We start from the raw sequence: 20,031 nt of genomic DNA, 5'->3' as shown, positions 1-20,031 counted from the left end.
ACGAAAACTAAAGAACTTATCTTGGACTTCAGGAAGGGCAGAGCAGACCCGGCCCCACTTTACATTCACGGGAGCTGTGTGGAGAGGGTACACTCCATGAGGTTTCTGGGCGTGCAGATATCTGATGACCTCTCCTGGACTGCAAATACTACAGCGGTGGTTAAAAAGGCCCAGCAGCGTCTCCACTTTCTGAGAGTGCTCAGGAAGAACAACCTGGAGGAGAGGCTGCTGGTGACATTTTACAGAGCCACCATAGAGAGCATCCTAACGTACGGCATAACAACATGGTATGCAGGGTGCTCAGCTGCAGACAGGAAAGTACTGCAGAGGGTCATCAACACAGCCCAGAAGATCACTGGCTGCTCTCTGCCCAGCCTGGAGGTCACTGCAAACTCTCGGTACCTCAGCAGAGCTGGCAATATCATCAAGGACTACTCTCACCCCAGCAACCAACTGTTTGAACTATTACCGTCAGGCCGACGGTACAGATCACATAAAACCAAGACAAACAGATTCAGGGATAGCTTCTTTCCCAGAGCTACCAACATAGTAAATAAGCACAAAAACAATTGAACCTATTCCATACCGTCACTGTCATTATATTATGCTGCTATTCATACTGTCATTATATTAATGCTGCTATCCTGTATATATTGTACATACTATTGTTTGAGTACTTACGATTGTTTTTTTTGTACTTTTTATATTTTACATTTATATTTATTATTGAAACTTGCACCAAGGGAGTGGCACTCCAATTTCGTTGTACTCTGTACAATGACAATAAAGGCTATTCTATTCTATTCTATTCTATTCTATTCTATTCTATTCTATGCTATTCTATTCTATTCATTGAAACTCGATTCAATAAAAAGAATCAAATTTTAAAAAAGAATGTTGTTGTTACGTTATGTTATGACATCATCATGTCATAACATGCCTTTGATCTGTGAATCCTTAAATCCGGGTAAGAAGCCCAAACTGTCAGTCCGTTTACTTGTAACACTCGAGATTGCAGCATTCAAAGGTACGCCTGAGAAAAATTTTAAAATAATTGAATCTTTAAGACAGTCACTTCATCAACACTCTGACATGTCTCAGAGTAAACACGGCAAAAGCCAACAAGCTTACGCTGGCTTTACTACAATGGACCACCAAAATCCAGAGCCAAATTCTGATGAAACACATTTCCAGCTTCCACTCAAGAGGAAGCGAGGCCCGGATTATGTTGCACAGAATTGCAGAAGTGACGACAGCTGCTCTCCACCAAGGAAAAAAAGACGAATCTGTGAAGAAAAAAAACTGTGTTGAAAAGACAATACAGTCAGATTTCCAAAGGCAGCAAAAACAACTCTGAGAGCTACTCTCCAGAGAGAAAGAGGATGAGAATAGAGATAGAGAAGAAAGAAACAGCAGTGAGTCCGAGCATCCAAGAAAGTTCTTCGTCCAGCATGGTCCAATTCCAAGTTCAGGAAACAAACGCACTTGTCCAGCTTCCACTCAAGACAATGCAAGGCCCGGATTATGCTGCACAAAATTGCAGGACAAGTGCTGACAGCTGCTCACCACCAAGGAAAGAAAGACTTATCTGTGAAGAAAAAAATGTGTTGAAAAGACGATACAGTCAGATTTCAAAAGGCAGCAAAAAGAACTCTGAGAGCTACTCTCCAGAGAGAAAGAGGATGAGAGTAGACACTGAGAAAAAAGAAACAGCAGTGACTCGGAGCATCCAAAAAAGTTCTTCTTCAAGGACTATCCAACTCCAAGTTCAGAAAAAGAACAATATGAACTTGAGTGATACCAAAAACTCTCAAAACACACCAAAAGACAACAAGAGGCCAGAACAAGCAGCAGTGACACAGAACATCCAAAAAAGTTCTTTGTCAAGGTCTATCCAAGACCAAGTTGAGAAAATGGATGTTACGACCTCGAGCAATACCAAAAGCTCTGAAATCACACTGAAATACAACAAGAGGCCAGGACAAGCACCAGTGACACAGAGCAGCCAAAAAAGTTATGCGCCAAGGACTATTCAACACCTAGTTGAGAAAATGGACGTTACGACCTCGAGTGATACCAAAACCTTCGAAAACACTCCAAAATACAACAAGAGGCCAGGACAAGCACCAGTGACACAGAGCAGCCAAAAAAGTTGGACGCCAAGCACTATCCGACTGCTAGTTAAGAAAATGAACAATATGACCTTGAGTGAAACCTCTGAAAACACACCAAACACACCAAAAGACAACAAGAGGCCAGAAGCAGTAGTGACACAGGGCGTCCAAAAAAGTCCCTGAGCCAGGACTATCCAACTCCCAGGTCACAAACGATACGGCCTTCGGCTAAGGGAAAAAAAAAAAAAAACATCTCTTACTGTTCTGTTTATTTCTTTAAATGAACACTTGTACTTTTTTGTCATAGAAGAATAAGAATATTAATATGAATATGAACACCAAGGCGTTTCCAGGCCAGCCAAGAGATATAATCTCTCCAGCCTGACTTGGGTCCACCCGGGGCCAAATGCCTGGTGGCACCCTTGCCTCCATGGGCACCTTAACTCATCACTTTTGACGCAGAGAATGTATTTTATTGACTAATATTAGTAGGCTGAAGCCTTTTACTTCTACTTACTTCTGATTGGCTTGTACTATATATTAATATGCTTTTTTAAGGATCAAGACATGGGTGTGTTTTTCCAGCTTCATTAACAGTTGTTTTTTCAGAGATAAGATGTCCTCACATCTTCAGCAGTAACGTTAATCCATATTGCATGTTTTGTATGATAAATTTTACCCATACCCTGCAGAATGAGAGACAGAGCAGCCGGGCTATGTAAAAAGTGTAAGGGGGCGTGTTCACGGTCACGTCCAGTGGGTGTGTGGGCAGAGACGCTCCGCCACGAGTTACTACTGAGCAGACTCTGGCTCCAAAAGTGGAACATGGCAGCTCCCACAAGCGGGATATTTTGGCTTCATTTTTGCACAATGGGAGGAAGTGCTGTCGTGTCGTTCATCTTTTATACAGTAATTGGTTAAGACCAATCAGCAATCTTCTCCTTAAGAAATTTCAAAAATATACAAAACAATATATATAACTTCATAAGTCGACAAAAATAAAATCCAGAAAAATCATGTAGCTTTTCAGATTCACGATTCTTTCGGTTGCATCATAAAGATGTTTCAAGTTCAAGTTTATACACTTAACCTTAAGTTGAGGTCTTTCATGTCTCTTTAACAAAAAACAGAAACAAAATCCCTATTCAGAAATCTCTCTTCTATATGATGGTTTGTGTGTGTAAACGTGTATGCGTATCTGTGTGTCCACACACAGCAAGCATTTGTTTGGCCTGCTGATATGGCGCCTCGAGCAAAAATCCTGGCCACGCCCCATCCCTTAAGATCCCGCTCCAAAGTCCTATTAACCTACAGATTTAGAAAGAAGACGCTGCATTGTTAACTCTGAGGGAGATGGAGAGTTAACAATGCAGCAATTCTTTCTGGCTTCTGTGCTTTTTTTTTTTTAATGTAGTGTTTTAGGTCAAATGTGAGGCATTTAATATATGCTGATTTAAAACTACTACGCCGCTGCAAATAGTTACAAAATAGTTGTCAGGTGTGGAAATGGCTGTAGTACCTTTTCAAAATATATCCTGCTCCTTTTTTTCCCAGCATGTCAAGGAAGTAGATGAGAAAAAACTTTACCACTATGAAATATAATTAGTGGATTTTTTTGGGGGGCAGCAGCTTATTGTGATTAAAAAGTCAGAGGTGAGTGCTTTTTGACATAGATTACCAAGAAGGCTGTAACAATGATACACCTCATGTCTGACAAGGAAACATCTTGCTGTAACTCAAATTTATAGTAATTTGAATGGCATGACCTTCTATGTTAAGGTACTGTGTTTAGAGATGGCTACCATACTTGAACTCCTTACAAGATTCCGCTCCAGCAGCTGTTTTAGATTGAGATGTGCACAAACAGTATTTCTCTCTGCGTTTTCAGATAATGTCTTTACCCATTCTTCATGATGGCTTGTGTGGTTGAGACTTATTTGATGTTTGCGTGATTGTTTTTATGTGCTGAAAATGAATCACCAATTACAAGGACATCTTGCATGTTTAAATATTCCTGACTGTTGGAGATTAGAACATCTAACATGATCAGCATTTCCTGTCCAAATTACACCAGCACTACCACCTGTTTTTTATCAAAACGTAATTGCAATAAAATGGTCAACATTCTCTTAAATCTGTTTAGAAGCAGTTCTAATCTTTTTTTAAATAGTTTTTCTCTTTAAGACAACCAAATATTTTCTACAAATTAAAGGGTACATACACCAAGGATATCTAACCAAAGTGAAATATAGATATATTTTTTTCTTAGACGTGCCTGATTCAGTGGAAGTGAATGAAATTTCCCTTGTGGTGCGTCTGCATAATTTATAGATCGTACTGTAAATTGAACAACTTTTTGACAATTATCAGAGGACAAACTGAGAGTGGGGATTTGCTGTTGTGCATAAATGAAATCAACGGTACACACTTCCACTGCACTGGAGTGTCAGAAATTTTAGTAACAGATATTTTGACTTTTGGCAGTAAAGCTAAAACTCAGAGGAGAATTTTTGGTAACTAACCATTTGAAGGTCTCCTACTCTTGTGAGTTGTATCATTTGTACTGGATCACCTCATAGGCCTGTTCTTGCTCTGTGGCTCAACCATAACACATGAAACACTAAACTATAAAATCCTTAATTTATCCATATCCATGTTCAAAACGGTGACTCAGGCTTCTTCCGTTATTGGAGCTCGTCTTATGTGGCTTTACAAACTGTGTGGTCTTATTTCCGAAATTGCAGCATCTGAGCAAAGCATGTGAGCGTTTCACAACGTAACAGTTCAGACACGATCGAGAAAAAACACAGCAGCTTAAATTGTTTCCCAATGTTTTGCTGTGTCACTGCATGTTGATATATGCAACTCATATCAGTCCTGCTAGTTGCATGTTGTCATACCTAAAGAGGGCAGAGAAACTGTAGAAATTGTAGAATTGTACATCCTGTTTTTGCCTTATAGAATAGAATAAATAGAATAGCCCTTTATTCTCATTGTACACGTACAATGAAATTGTGCTTTTTTTTCTTTTTTGTTAAGAATAAAATATGTGAAATATATATGTTTTAATCAATCACTGTACCAGTTTCCTATTTACCCTAGCAAAATATAAAGAAAAGAGTGGGGACTCAAGACTGTTACAATACTATATGTATCACATATTCTGAAACTTAGCATCCTCTCCTGTTGTCAGAAGTTGTGTGAGCCTCCAGGTCCTATGAAAGGGTGTGTGTCACCAAAGATAATCCCATAAACCAGGGGATCATTTGGCATCAACACCCTTATAACCCACTAACACCATAACAAAGATACATTCCCAAATGAATTCCTAACATCCGCCCTTGAAGACGATTGCATGTTTGCTGTAACATTGTTTACCTGTTTCAAATTCAGTGGGGACATTTCTAGTTTGGGCAGCTCCTGTTTGTTTTCAAGTGTGCCACATCAATAAGAGTGATGTGAAGTAGAAGTTTACTTAGTGACTCTGAAGTCACTGTATTATCATTACAACGGCTTTGTCAGTTTTGCCAGTCCATGTCATATTTCTGTACAATATAAAATTCTAAGTAACTGAAATATTGATTAATGAGTGAAGATGTGAGATGAAAAAGGTGATGCGTCACATTTAAGACATCACAACAATGAGCTGAGACAATTTACACAGGAAGAAATGGAAGATGATTTTTTTTATATGATTACTATAATGTTGTCACAGTCCTCCTGTGTTTCTCCACCGTCTCTCTTTCTGTGCCTACAACAGCCCAGCGGAGTTCAGAGACAGTGTTTGTTACTTGGTGGAGTTTCTGCTGGGGAGACTCAGAGGATCGGGGACCTGGATTCACAGAACCTTCCTTCTATTGGATTTTGTACATATTGGGACTTTCGAACTGAGCACTTCAAAAAGACCATATAGCACTATCTGCACCAACACTGTAAATAAACTCACTGAACTTTCCTTCCCGAGTCCTCCGTTTGAGTCCGGCCAGACTGATCATGACAGATTTATTTTATAATAAATAAAACCCATTTTTACATCACATTACTTTGCTAATGTTTTTGCCTTCAAGGATAATCTTCAGGCACTATAGTAAACACTCCATGAGACAGGGATAAACAGCCCAGCAGTACTATTCAAAAACAGAGACATCTTCTTTTCTGTCTGCTATCCATTATCCTCTTAAAAGGGCAGCCGCGACAGTCTGAGGTGCATATTGTTCTGATAAAACATCAATAAGAACGCACAGTAAAAAAGGAAAAGCTACCACAGTGGAGAAAAAAGAGGAGTTGAGCGGCCCCTCTGATAACACAGCGGGAGGAGCTGTTATGATCCGTTTTATCTTCCTGCTAAAAAAGGTTGTTTAGATCATGTTTTTGTGCTGATGTTGTCATTTTGAGAGAGACGCTTAAATAGTTTTATCCCAAATTTCCTCATTATTTTGTCTATTTTTTGGGAGGGGGTATAGGTACAGTGTGCTAAAGCTGCTGCAGGCGGGAGCATCCAATTAAATGAGGCTTATGTTTCCAAAACCATCGAATTAAAGCATAAACCACTCTATCAAGAAAAAATAATGCATTTGCCAACATTTTTGTGTTTTTATATTGAACATTCAATCAATATTTTTGTGTTTTAATTAATACAATTATGTTTAATGTAGCGTGAGCGTCACTAGTGTGCATTGAGAGGCTGTCATTTGCAACAAATCTTAAGAGCAATTTAGAACAAAAGCCTTTCCCCTGCACTTTTTGGGGTATTTGCATATTGTTTTTGCTAATAAGAATATGTAAGATTCCAGCATTGCAAAGATAGTCGTGGGGCACTTCACAAATATTCTGTTTTATTGAGGTGAGTTTAATAACAAACATCCTGCTGAGTTCACTGGTAAGCTTTTTAGAGGTTTCCTGAAGGTGTAATTTAACTGGATGTACATTTTGAAAGAAGATTTGAGTACATGGGTTTGAATACGTGTAGAGTACTGACAAAAATGTACACCTTACATTTGACTCTCACAGTATAAGTACTTAGTATATTCATGCACAGATTAAGAAGTATTACTACCAATGTACAACAGCAACGAATGAGACACAGGATTAGTATAATCAGAGATAGGGTTAGTATAATTCACATACAAGTACACATATGCTTAAAAAATGTAGCACAACTACTATACCGCTACATGGTTATCTTAGCTTAACATATTCAGAGGGTTTTTTGTAATTTTATAACTGAGGAATTCTCGCTGTCTTTCTCACGTCTGTTTCAATTCAGCATCCCAGCCAAGACTTTCCTGGAATTACATTCACCACTTGTTTTTGTCTGAAGTCATACTGGTAGGATTTTGTTCCACAGAGGAGAAAGATGCTACCTGTGAAAAGAAAATCATACAAAAACAGTGAGAGGATGTATCTCAGCTCACACTATGATTTCCCCCCCTCTAAAGCATACAGAGCTTTGGTGCCAAAATCCACCCACATGTTAAGTGAGAATGAAACAGTAAGTAAAACAGAGCGTGAGACATGGCTCCTGTAGATCCTTTAAGTGTGAGTGAGTGGAGTGTGATTGCCTGGCATGTGCACAGCCATGTTTGCCTCTGAATAGTATTCTATTTCTACTTGTCAAATTTATATCGTTCCTGAAACTAGATGGTGTTTCAAAGTGTGTTTGGTGTGGTAAACTCCACCCGTCTACTACCTAAACCTAAACTCGGTTTTAAAAAAATGAAAAAAGAAATTACAACTTCTATTTCAGTTGTACTCTATTTGCAGCTGGCTGCTAAGGTCCACATTTTGAACTTCCTGAGTCTTTTTTTCCTTTTTATTTTTTTACCTTGTAACTTAAATGCAGCATCAACCCTTCTGGGGACTCCAGACCAATCGTTTCGGATGAGTCTGGGGAAGCCAGGATCCATTCTCCTATTGTGCTCATCATACCTGATCATTCAAATATATAAAGTTGAAATATATGAAAAACATTAGTACATTTTTTAGTGTGGCAATGTCAAAGACATTTAAAGCAAAAACATCATTTACTTAATGCCAGAATTAACCGTTGATTATTATATGCTGATTATATTTGTTGCTTCTTTTTGCTTATATTTTAGTAAACTGAATGTAGTTCAATTTAGACTAGACAGAAGCTTAGTGATTTAAGCTAGTGTGTGATATTTACAGACCAAACAACTTATCGATTAATGGCAGAAATAACAATGAGGTTGGGGTCAGTTTAGCTCCAGCTATAATCAGCCATATACAGGTCAGGTTGTCCTGTGACTTTCATCATGTTAAAGTATAAATCAGAACAGAGAACAATTCTAACTGTAAAGCGGCACTTTAAAAAGTTACCTGTAATAAAACTCTCCTACGAAGAACATTGTTTTCCCGTATTCGCTGACATGCACAGCAGCATCAACCCGCCTGACTCTGGAAGAGAAGCCGTACTCGTAAATGGAGCCAGCGCGACTTTTCATCTTAAGCTGTTCAACCACCCAGTACTTATGACCTGGAAAAACACAGCCATGTCACTGGATTTGGGGACACTATGAAAAACAGCAACGTACCACAATCCCTGCCAAACTCAATGAGCCTCTTGCATGAACTGCAACACTTATGTTGCACAAGGCTGTAATTTGCGTGTTCTGCTACTGGAAATCAAGCCTTGTCATGCTGACAACGTCTAAGTGATGCTTTGCAGGCTGCCCATTACTGTACCGGTGAATATGTACGCCACGCCTTTGGCTGGGATGTCATAAGCGGCATCAATCTGAGAACTGATGCTCGGTAAATATGTGGTAATGTGGCCTTGTGTTAAACGATTCCAATAAGTTGTCCTTGTTGTTCTCATCCACATGTGTCTGCAATGAAACAAGAAAAGTGAGTTGCTGTTGAGAGGTTATTTAAGATGTTGTGCACCTTTAAGTGGCAATACATTGTACCTGTTTTTAAAGAAACAAATCTCATTTTCAATCAGTGTTACTGCATCAAAAAGTTGGGGAAATGTTGGGTCACATTTTTTTGAAGCCACCTGGGTTTCCATCTTTTTGTTGGGCCTACCTGTGAAATAGTCACATAGAAAACATTGTATATAATATATAATACGCTCTGAGAATTTTATTTCAGTGTTTAACGATTTATGAATTCAATATTTCAAATGTTTTATGTTTTGTTCTTTACCATACAGAGTTTGGATACCCCTCACATCATCGTTAGAGAGCGAGTACTTGGCATTGCTCTGATGTCTGTAATTGGGGTACATGATAGCAGAGGGGTCTCTAGAGTGAGTCAAACCAAGTGAGTGGCCAAGTTCATGAGCTGCAACACTCAACAGGCTGTAACCTGAAACACAGTTGCAAATAGTTGTTATTATTTCATTACAAACTGCTGGAATGCTTCTGTCTGGCTCAGAATATGTATTTAATTCCCAATTTTTGCCTAGTGTCATCTTTGGGCTTTCAAACTGCATTCATGTTTTGACTGACAAACCTTGAGTCCCTGCCGTCCATGTTTCATCCTCATCAAAGTGCACATCTCCACCCATCCCCATTCCTGGCATGAAGGCATGAGCCAACACACCCCCAGGTCCATCGAAGGGAAAGAAATCTCCATGAGCTACAGGAAAACACAGGATCTGATTTTTATTAATCATAATTAAAAGTCACGATTAAAAGTCCTTAGACACGTTTTCACAGTTACTTCTGCGAGAAAAAGAGAAGACAATATCAGCTTTTCGATGGTTGATTTTGATGAACTTCAGCGGGGTTGCATCGCTCCACATCTTCAAGGCTGAACGAACAGACTTTTCCACATCCTCTTTCTTCATGTCTGGAGTGTATCTGGCAATCCTGCATGCCAGCAATTGAGAAAAACATGAGGCATCAGGAACAACATGTTTCAACATATGTTGCTACAAATACTAGCATATCCTCTGGTGGTCAAAAGAAATTTTAAGCAATTTACGAGATTATTTTCTAATTGCAAAAGTGGAATATAAACTCTACAGTATAATATTGTTAATCATTGCTATTATAGCATTATTTAGCGTTCCTACTATATTTCATGCTATTGCCATCAACAGTTTATTTGCTTTAGATTTATATCTATAAAAAGAAGATTCCTCGTGCTATTCAGGGCCTTCGATCTGCATATTCAAACCTTCATATCCAGAATTCACATTCTTATTCATTCTTATTACATACATATCAATTTTACCTCTTATTACACCACACAGTTGCTGGAATTATGCTGTAAACCACATCATACATTCACAACAAGGAAGTCTAAACCCAGCAAAATGAAAAATAACCAATAAGAAAACTTCATGTTCCAATGAGTCTTTGCAGTACAGAACTATTCATTCAAACTCCCTTTCTATACATGCTTCAACAAACGAAATGTGGAAGTCAAGTAACTAATAAACTTAACTTAAAATAATAGTACAATATTGTAAGATTGTACACTACACTTGTTAATATTTTCTCTCAGAGTTTTTAATCTTTTACGCCATTTGACTACATTCACAAATAACGGCAGATTGCTGTGAAATCTGGGAAACATGGAAAATGCAATCTCACGTGTATGTGATGATGTGGTTCTTCCATTTAGGCCTATTAGGGTAAAAGGCGAAGTTGTCCACATCCGGAACTCCACACCTTGCTTCCTTCATCACATTCAGGGTGTGAGGGTCCATATTTCCTGTTTCCTTCAGACCAAAGAAGTTTTGCATTTCTTGGATCTTCTCCTCCATGGTGGATGCAGACCTCACACTTCTTACTGGAGGCCTGTGGTCTCCCAGATTCAGACTGTAAAACCTCTTGAGGTAATCCTGTTGAGATGAAGAGTTGAGATCTGGACGCTTAGGACGAGGTGTGTAAAATGTAAAGCTGGATTTTATTAATAATTTTTTACATGTAATCTAAAACATATTTAATTATTTCTCTTCCTTAAACACCTAATAAAATATGTTAAATATGTCAGTCTAGCAAAGATGAGGAAGATTCCCTCCTGCTTATTATTGTAACAGCTGAAAAGAGAGAGCAAGCGAGTTTAAAAAGGAAAAGAAACTGTATCACAGATGTTGGTTCAATTCAGTTTTTTTTTCAGATGCTTACACATAAACTTCAAAACAAGTGAAAGGAAAAAAAATGCAGGACGCTTCAAATAGAAATTTTGTGAATGTATCATATGTTTAATAGCAAGAAAACACACACACTGAACTGTAGCACTACTAGTTTAAATAAACGAAATACACTCATAATTCTACCATTTTAATTGAAGCCATTGCAGTCTTCACAGTCTTACATTAAAGGTTCTACAAACATTATCTCCAACATTTCTAACTGAAACAACAATTCTAATTTATATGGTTTTTACACAAAGTTCGTAAGCCTTTCATCCATTCACAAACCTCAGCCAGCTCCACATCCTCAAGCCTCTGCTGATCTTTGTCAATGGGTAGAGTCCACAAGATTTCCACCAACATCAGAGAGCCCAAAACGGGTATCCACAACAAATCCATGTTTTAAATGCACATTTCAACCACGCTTCACATTTTTTATATGGGAGTATTCCTGAGCTTGTTTTGCAATCACATGGCCCCAAAGTGCTCCATGATGGCTGTTAAAGCTGGGTATATTTGCCCCGAGAGGTTTTGTGGTTATAACCTCACAATGAAATGTCTACATATGTCTGGCTTTTCTGTCTATAATGGCGATAATCATATGTACGGTTTGTTCCATAGCATAGAAAACTGCATTTTTTCCTGCTCAGTCAGGTAGGAGAAAAACTTAATGTACACTGTCTCATGTTTATATGCGTCTATACCTCATGTGGATTTCTTTACATCTATAAATCAAACAAACTTCATATGCTGATCAGCAAAGGCATGATTAGAAAATATGATTGGCATAGAAAAACTACAAAAATCTAATAGCAAGTTTTCAATTGTAATTCTTTATTTTGACATGACATGACTACTGATAAATAGAATACCGCTAAAAACTGAGAAGTACAATGTGTTTCCATTTGCCCTCTTTAATTTAGCTAATATCATTGTTGCATGGATTTCAGACAGTACTTTAACAACCAAGCCAGGAATTTGCTTTCTCAACTCCTACAACAAGTTTCTGCGTGTAGTCGTATTTGTAGACTTGTGGTCCCACAAAGAAGTAGATGAAGCCTAAGATGAGAAAAGAAAAAAACAAAAACAACAAAATAAGATTTTTAATATGCAAATGAAATAATTTACATACTGCATTTCTACTTTTCCATGTTAGATTTTCTAGATTTCCTTCCTCCAGTTTGTTGATGTTGATGTCAATGATTTACACAATGAGTGTCTCATATATATCATACAGAAAAATTTTAGTATATCATACCAAGCATTTTAAGTGGTAAATTATACCATTTAAATCTAAGTGGGGAACCACATGCTCTGCTCAGACTGAACTCCACAGAGCTGGTATTGAATTTAAATGAGCATTCCTTTGCTACCAATGATAATGAAACTTGCAAAAGCCATTAAAACACAGCCAAACCTACATCCTAAACAATCAGACAGGATTATCACCTAGTTTGAGTACTGTTGATATGTATGTTAAGTAGTTACTGCATAAAGAAAGATTTAATCAAACAAAAAGCATGCACTTGGTAGGGTGTAATATTTTCCTCACCATCTTTATGAAGAGCTGCATTTATTGTGCTGTTGAGTCCAGGAAAGCCCTCGCTGATGAACCTTGGGTAACCAAAATCCATAACCTTTCGGTTTTCGTTGTAACTGCAAGTAATGTAACCCTGTTAGAACTCATGACTCACAATCATCTGTTTGTCGTTCAAAGATTGGACTAAACATGTAACTTGTGTACAGTGAACCTTTTCCTCTCTCTCCGTGAGGTCCAAATGATAGAGGGAATCCTTTAGTCATATCTGAGCCCAACTTTTTAAAAGTCCATATTGACATCTGCTTTGTCATTTGTCCCTGCTATGGCATTATACCTCCATTAATACCACACAGTCTTTAAACAACATTTTACTGTGGCTAAAATAGGAGAAGAAGAGTATAATTTGATTTAATTCAATTTGCTGTTCCCGCATACATGCATTCATCAAGTCTCTTCTTCCCCGAACTCATAAAAGAAAAACAAAGAAATGGCCCAAGGCATGATAATATAATCCTGTGGAGCAAAAGCAGTTGAGTTAAATCACATCAAATAATCAAGCTCAGCAAAGTAAAATGCCCTAATGTGTGAACCTGCCTGCAAATAAAAGTTTTAATTGCACTGGGGGAAACATTTACTTGATCTTTATCAGATACATGCCATCCATTTATTGTCTTACCTCCAGTAAATATCATGCATAAAGAAGAGAGTTCGTCCTGTTTTGGCGATGTGCACTGCTGCATCTACATCCTGAACCCAGACTGGAAACCCAAAGTGACTTAGTGCTCTGGGCTTTCCCTTCACAAGAGAGCCTTTCACTGTCCAGAACATGGAGTCTGTCCAAGAAAAGAGTATCCTTATAAATATGCATTATTTGTTTATTAATATACATATGCTTTACACATAAAGATGCAAATAAAAACCTGAACTTTTTTTGTTTGACAATAATAAAATTATTGTCAAAATGATTCAATCATCAGAATTTTTTCGTGGCTTTTGCTTTTTTAAATGTTATTATAACACAGTTTAAGTGTGCATAACAATATTATTATTATTATTATTATTATTATTATTATTATTATTATTATTATTATTATTATTATTATTATTATTATTATTATCATCATCATCATCATCATTATTATTATTATTATTATTATTATTAATAATAATAATAATAATAATAATAATAATAATAATAATAATAATAATAATAATAACTTTAAATCACATTTAAAAAGTACTTTGTGCACAAAATCATACATAAAGAAAGTGCACATATCCCACCATCCAAGCACACAGTCAAGCTTACATTCTTACATTTGTTCATACATGCACAGACTGTGAGAAAGGTTATGGAAACACTAATCTAGAAAAACGAGTTTCTAACAGTTTAAGAAAACCACAGATTCAGTCAAACTGAAAAGGCACTACAACCTCAAAAGTGTGGTCACTTCTGGATTTAAAGTAAGAATGTCAAAATGCCCAGATCAGATAAGGTCTCTGCTGCATAAGCAGGAGCTGCAATGTAGGGCTTTTTAGGTAATTATTCAAATTTCTGAAATGTATTCAGAAATTCCCATAAAAGCAATCGAAGTTTAGCAAGCATGTTAGGCTTAACAGAGATTTACAGATTTGCACTCAGGAAAGCAATGGTAGGAGCCAGAGGTAACATATATAATGAATTCAGAAGTGGCTCAAGGATTGAACCTTGAGGGACTCCACATAGGAAGGAGCATATAAAGGTGTATAGTTATTACTATCAATTCTAAGGTTTCTGCAGTAGGAAAGCTATTTGGGAGCACTACATAGAATTATGGGGTAGGGCACAACAGAGCCCAAGATTTATTGAAAACTGTGACACTGTGTGGTTACCATGAATAAGGTAAGCAGTGGATCTGCGAGGTACCCAGAAGGCAGCATCAATGCTGGTTTCAATCTTGGGCATAAAGTTTGAGATGGGACCCTCCTTGATGTCATCCTCATGATTATGCTTAATCCAGAGATACCTGGCATGAGGAAATATTGTTAGTTAATTTATTTTAAAAAATACAATGTTTCATGTTTTAAATAGTATTTTTAAATCTTCTAATGGTGCTGTGATGATTTGACTAAAGGGTACGGACAGCTTCAAGCAAATTAGTCATCAACATGCCTTTCTCTAAAGAAGAAGGTGGAATCCCCGAGAGTGGAAACTGCATCAAAGGTCAAGTCTGCTGCACATTTGTCCCGCATGAGTCGAGGGAATAGTACGCTAGACAACCAGTTGTTACGATGAAAGTTTGTCAGAAGATTATTTAGATGACCTCTGATAGGACCTAACACAGGCAAATATAGATATGTTAATTGGGAAAATTATTTCACACAAAAACTGCATTTGAATTTGAGGATTACTCAGGAATACATCCAAAGTGTTTACTGTAAAGTGCTTTGATGCTGGCTACATCTTCACTGGATAACAGGTTTGCTGAACGGAAGGGTTTGTAGTTTGGAAACATCAGTGACTCTCGGTTTCTGGAATGCTTCAGACCCAAAGCATGGCCAAACTCGTGAGCTGCCACTACAAACAGATTGAAACCTGAAACAGCAAAAAGAGAAGTGCGTTCGTAAAGATGTGATTGATTTCCAGCGTTCTTTTTTCCAATTTTATTTCTAGTTTGGTTGGTTCAGCACCTGTTTCTCCTGCTGTCCAGCGCTCAGCATCATCAAAGTGTGTGTCCCCGCCGATTCCTGACCCCGGACCGAAAGCATGAGCCAGTGTCCTTCCAGGCCCGTCAAATGGAAACAAGTCACCGTGTGCTAAATGATACAATCCAGGCCAAACACGAAACAGAAACCAAAGAGAAAACCATTTTCTTTCATGCCAAAAGAAAATTATAGGCTTCTCTTCACCTCATTTGAATGAGTCAGTTGAGTTTAGCAGCCAGTGCATGATGACGCTACCTTGGTTAACAATGAAATTACTACTGCAGTTTCCTATGTGTACAATTGCTGCTCTGTTATATTTGCATAAGATAATAGGCTGAGAGCTGCTGAGAATTTCTTTTCTTTCTGTTATATTCCATGACTGTACCGTGTAGAACAAAATACAAACCCACCATAGCTCGCAAACTCCACCATGATGTCAGCATTGCGAGTGTTTGACCTGACAAACGTCAGACTGCTGGCTCTGGCCCAGACGCTGAAAGCTGACTCTATCAAAGAGTCCACAGTGCTGCGAGGCAAATCTCTGGTGTATCTGCCAATGCTACAAGAGCAACACACGCTGATGAATATCAAACTGCACACGCAATACAAATGTATTGTAGAGAGCACCATCTTTCTAGGCCAATTCTCTATTTCATAACTTTTGAATGTGATCCAGATCTGCAGCAAAAATGAATGGTCTCCCTTTTTCTCCATCCAACTCCTCACCAAGTTTCATACATCGTGTAGTTATTGTGTAAACTTCCTGTTAAAGAGTCAAGAGAAGGGCACTCAGGGGGTGCAGTCATCCACTAAAGCCAATGCCCTGTCTCACTGTTTTAAAGAGAGAGATCTGGAGCTGTGCCACGGTTAGGTTATTCCTGCAAGGTTTTGTGAAATAAAAATTTCCGTGATACCAAAACATTACACTAACTTGAATAAAGTCTCTTTTTTAATAACAACAAAAACAATTGTCTTTCTTTGTTACTCTTTAATTATACATTTACTCAGTATGTAATCCAGCAGGCATGCCTCAAAATGAATCTGCACAGGAATGTATAAGGATGTCTCAGACAGTGTTACATAAGTTAAAGCATGTATGGTCAGCTTGGCACTCTAACAAGCCCACAGTGACCCTCAAAGCCAGAAGTCCCAAACCAAAAGCCATAAGGATTTGTGACAGTGGCTATTCTCCATTTCTGCCAAAGGGTTTATTGTCTTCTTAAAATGATCCTCACATATTTCTGAGGTTTGGTGAAGACAGCCAGACAGTTTGTTTTTTTATTTCCCCCCTGAGTTCATTCAAGGTTAGACATGCCCACTATATAACATTCATTTCCAGATAGTTTTCATTACGCATGATCATTAAGCATCAGTGAAGACCACAGTAAATACCTGTAGGTGATGACATTCTTATTCCAGCGCGTCGTCTGGGCGTGGCTGTACTCCTCCACGTCTGGAACGCCACATCGAGGACTCCTCATCACCTCCAGGGTATCCGAGTCCAGTCTTCCCGACACATTCAGCCCAAAGAAAATTTGCATGTCTTTCACCTTGGAGGTAAAAGAGAGGCCGCTTCGTTTCATGCGCCCCAGAGGATCATTTTGTAGGTGGTAATAGTGCTGGAGATAGTCCTTTAAGTAGATTTAAGATCAGATCACATCAGATAGCATTTTGCACAAAAGAGGGTTTGATTCACTCAACAACAAAAAAACAATTCTGCACCTTTAATAAACAGAAAGCAATCATTTTAAATAAAATGCAACAGAAATATATAAATCAAATGTTTATTAATTCCAATAATTAATCATTAAGAAAAATGTGGTTGGCGTAAACTGACTGAATAGTGGAGTAATTTATTTAGCTAAAGTCAGAATTTTGGATTCTTAATTTTAACCTAGTTACTACAAAACTTTATTCTTGTATCACAACATGCATTACAGATTATGAACTGCTATAAAACGTCTGACTGAGCTATCATGGCTTCAACATAAATGCCCTTATTTTCAGCATCAACTATCAATTACACTTGCATAAAAAGTCGGCACAAGATGGAACAAAGACAAGCAACTTGCTTCAAAGGAAAAGACAAAAAAAATAGATGTAAGGAATTAAATTGGGATGAAGAATGTGAAAATGGGAATGCCAAGCAAATCTTTTAAAGGATATAATATAACAGCATCAAGGGCTGAGAGGGCAGTGCAGTTGTGTACCTCCACCCTCCACCCACATAAAAACAAATGTAATAAAAGGAAATATCTTAAAATACGCACAGGAAATAATGCATCCTTCCAAATTCTTTAACCCTGCAGTAAAATCACTGACAATTTAGCATGACTTTGCATCGTACAAGACATCAATTCACATGCAGTCCACTCTGAAAACATTTGTAAAAGGAGCTCGTGCAATTATACACTTACCGTGGCCAGCTTCAAGTCAGCCTGTGGTTCTGGTGTAGGAGTGCTTTCTTCCTTCGGTGTAAATGTGGGTGCCGTAAAACCTGGACCGGGCACAAGCAAGACCAGAACACAGCAGGAGAGCAGCATGACATGCATTTCACAGAATTAACGCTGCAGTGAATTGCAGTGGCCTAGTTTAAGCATGTGGAGATGGAAGTTCTGGTTAATGAGAAAGCCTTTTAAATGGTCATTGTGACTCATACCACATGCAAATCCCAGGGAAGCCTCTGACAGCACTACAAAATTAGGGAGGAGTTTGGAAAGGGCCAAGGACAAAAAAAAAGAAGAAGAAGAAGAAAAAAAAAGGAAAAATGACATTTGAACATTTTTGTCACGACATGTTTGCACCAATGATGGTTTAAATCAAATAAAGAGCAGTGCACAGTTCCAATTTCAAAATCTTGTTTCAATTCAGCAGATATGTGAAACCAGAGCGAGACACGGCGCAGTCGGAGTTTTTAACTTGCAACACGCTGGTTCACAGATAATCCTGAATCAGTGGTGAAACTACAACATGAGGCAACATAGAGTAAAACATTCCTCACTATGTGCTCATTGCCATCGCTATGAATGGGCATGGCGCAAACATGTTTATTTTTAATTTACAGCATTAATAACTAAGCAGTGATAGAGTAATAGTGATGGAGCTTCTGTGGAGGAATCTCAGCTTAAACTCCTTCCAGACTGATGCAACACGTCCCACGCGTTTTAGGTCTCCTAAAATAACCCCATCGAGGCCAGCTCTCGTCCCCATTTTAGCAAATGCATGTCACAACTCTGAATGAGAGAGTTCACAGAACAGGAGCCTAAATTGAGAGGGAGGGGATTAAAGCCTCATTGGGCATCACCCGGGGTGCTTAAACTGGCAATGGTGGTGCTGTGGTACTTTCAGGCTACAATTAAGGTTGATTGGTCATTGTGGAGCGTTATGGGGCCAACTTCAGCAGACCTTTACAGCGTAGCCTACACTGTTTTGTGGAAAGAAAGGAAGATTTTTGTTTTAAAACATTTATTTTGGGGCTTTTCTGTCTATATTTGACAGTTCAACAGTCAAGAGTAGACAAGAAAGAGAGGAGGAGGAGACACACAGCAAAGAGCCCCAAATTGAATTCAAAACCAGGCTGCTGCACGTCATCAATATGCACACCTAACCCCAATCCCAACCAGTGAGATAAACTGGAATCTAAAAGAAAGGAAGATTTTGTGTTCCAAGCAGAAAAGAGGAGGCACTAACATCATTTTAAAGCAGCCATGATGAAAGAGGTCACAGGCAGCAGCTGCAAGGTTACAAGCTGATTGGGATCACAAGTAGGATCAATCCAGTTTGTTACGGGTTTAAGAATTATCTTCTCCTTCCCCTCTACCCCCAAATGGTCGCTTCAGATCCCTGAGAGGGGTTCTGCTGAGTTTTCTTCCTGTTAAAAGGCAGTTTTTCCTTCCCACTCTCACAAAGTGCTTGCTCTCAAGGATACAGCAGGGTTTTTACCTTGAGGTGACTTGATGTGATTTGGTGGTATTTAAATAAACCTGATCCTGGGTTTTGGACCCAGAGGTTTCAATTTCATTTATTATTGTATTTAATATCACCTTAATGTCTTGAGCCTTAATTTCTTGTTTCAGTTAGAGCATGTTTTGCTATTAGTATTTTATTGTTTATTCTATTTAGCCTCCTGTTACTGTCAAGTCTCCCCATTGTGTTAAGTTTGTATGGTAGTCTGTTGTTTTTGTTTACTTAATTACTGCTTTGTATTTGGTGACATGTTTTACTTAAAAAAAAAAAAGAATTTAATTTTATTTCCCCTCTGTCTTGTTATTTTGCATTGAGTTCAGCATTGAAGCTGATTTTCTTTAGATGTTTGGGTCCACATCCTGCTTGCTACACAGCCAGATGTGACAAAACCTGAAAACTGAGTTAAAAAGTATAAACCTGAAAGTTACAAAACTTTGAACACCTGACAGATGAGTTTACAGCAAGGCACTGTCAATAACAAGGGTTGTTACAGTATCAGAGATTATCAATACAAAACTTCAATGACCAAATGAATTCCAAATAATATTTTTACCATAATTTAAAGGAAAATATTTATTGTGTTGCTTGTCAATCACAAACTTCAAAAGAATGATTAA

General features: G+C 38.1%; 2 protein-coding genes across 2 annotated transcripts; both read right to left on the bottom strand.

The window, feature by feature from the left end:
• Positions 1–7,376: 7,376 nt before the first annotated feature.
• mmp20a (matrix metallopeptidase 20a (enamelysin)) lies at positions 7,377–11,622 on the bottom strand (the record flags this gene model as incomplete). Its single annotated transcript, XM_080889853.1, has 10 exons — positions 7,377–7,477; positions 7,939–8,042; positions 8,454–8,610; positions 8,820–8,962; positions 9,044–9,161; positions 9,282–9,443; positions 9,591–9,716; positions 9,801–9,949; positions 10,679–10,929; positions 11,512–11,622. 10 exons carry the CDS (start codon positions 11,620–11,622, stop codon positions 7,377–7,379), a joined length of 1,422 nt encoding a protein of 473 aa, XP_080745979.1.
• Positions 11,623–12,168: 546 nt separating this feature from the next.
• Positions 12,169–18,000, bottom strand: mmp20b (matrix metallopeptidase 20b (enamelysin); the record flags this gene model as incomplete). The annotated part of the gene is made up of 10 exons (XM_080889465.1): positions 12,169–12,282; positions 12,776–12,879; positions 13,440–13,596; positions 14,636–14,769; positions 14,916–15,078; positions 15,180–15,338; positions 15,434–15,559; positions 15,859–16,007; positions 16,841–17,079; positions 17,866–18,000. 10 exons carry the CDS (start codon positions 17,998–18,000, stop codon positions 12,182–12,184), a joined length of 1,467 nt encoding a protein of 488 aa, XP_080745591.1. The 3' UTR covers positions 12,169–12,181.
• Positions 18,001–20,031: the final 2,031 nt, after the last annotated feature.

The sequence above is a fragment of the Rhamphochromis sp. 'chilingali' genome (genome assembly GCF_963969265.1).
Source record: "Rhamphochromis sp. 'chilingali' genome assembly, chromosome: 8".
Lineage (NCBI taxonomy): Eukaryota > Metazoa > Chordata > Actinopteri > Cichliformes > Cichlidae > Rhamphochromis > Rhamphochromis sp. 'chilingali'.
The sequence above is the reverse complement of the archived record's forward strand: the minus strand, read 5'-3'. Positions and strand labels throughout refer to the sequence as shown.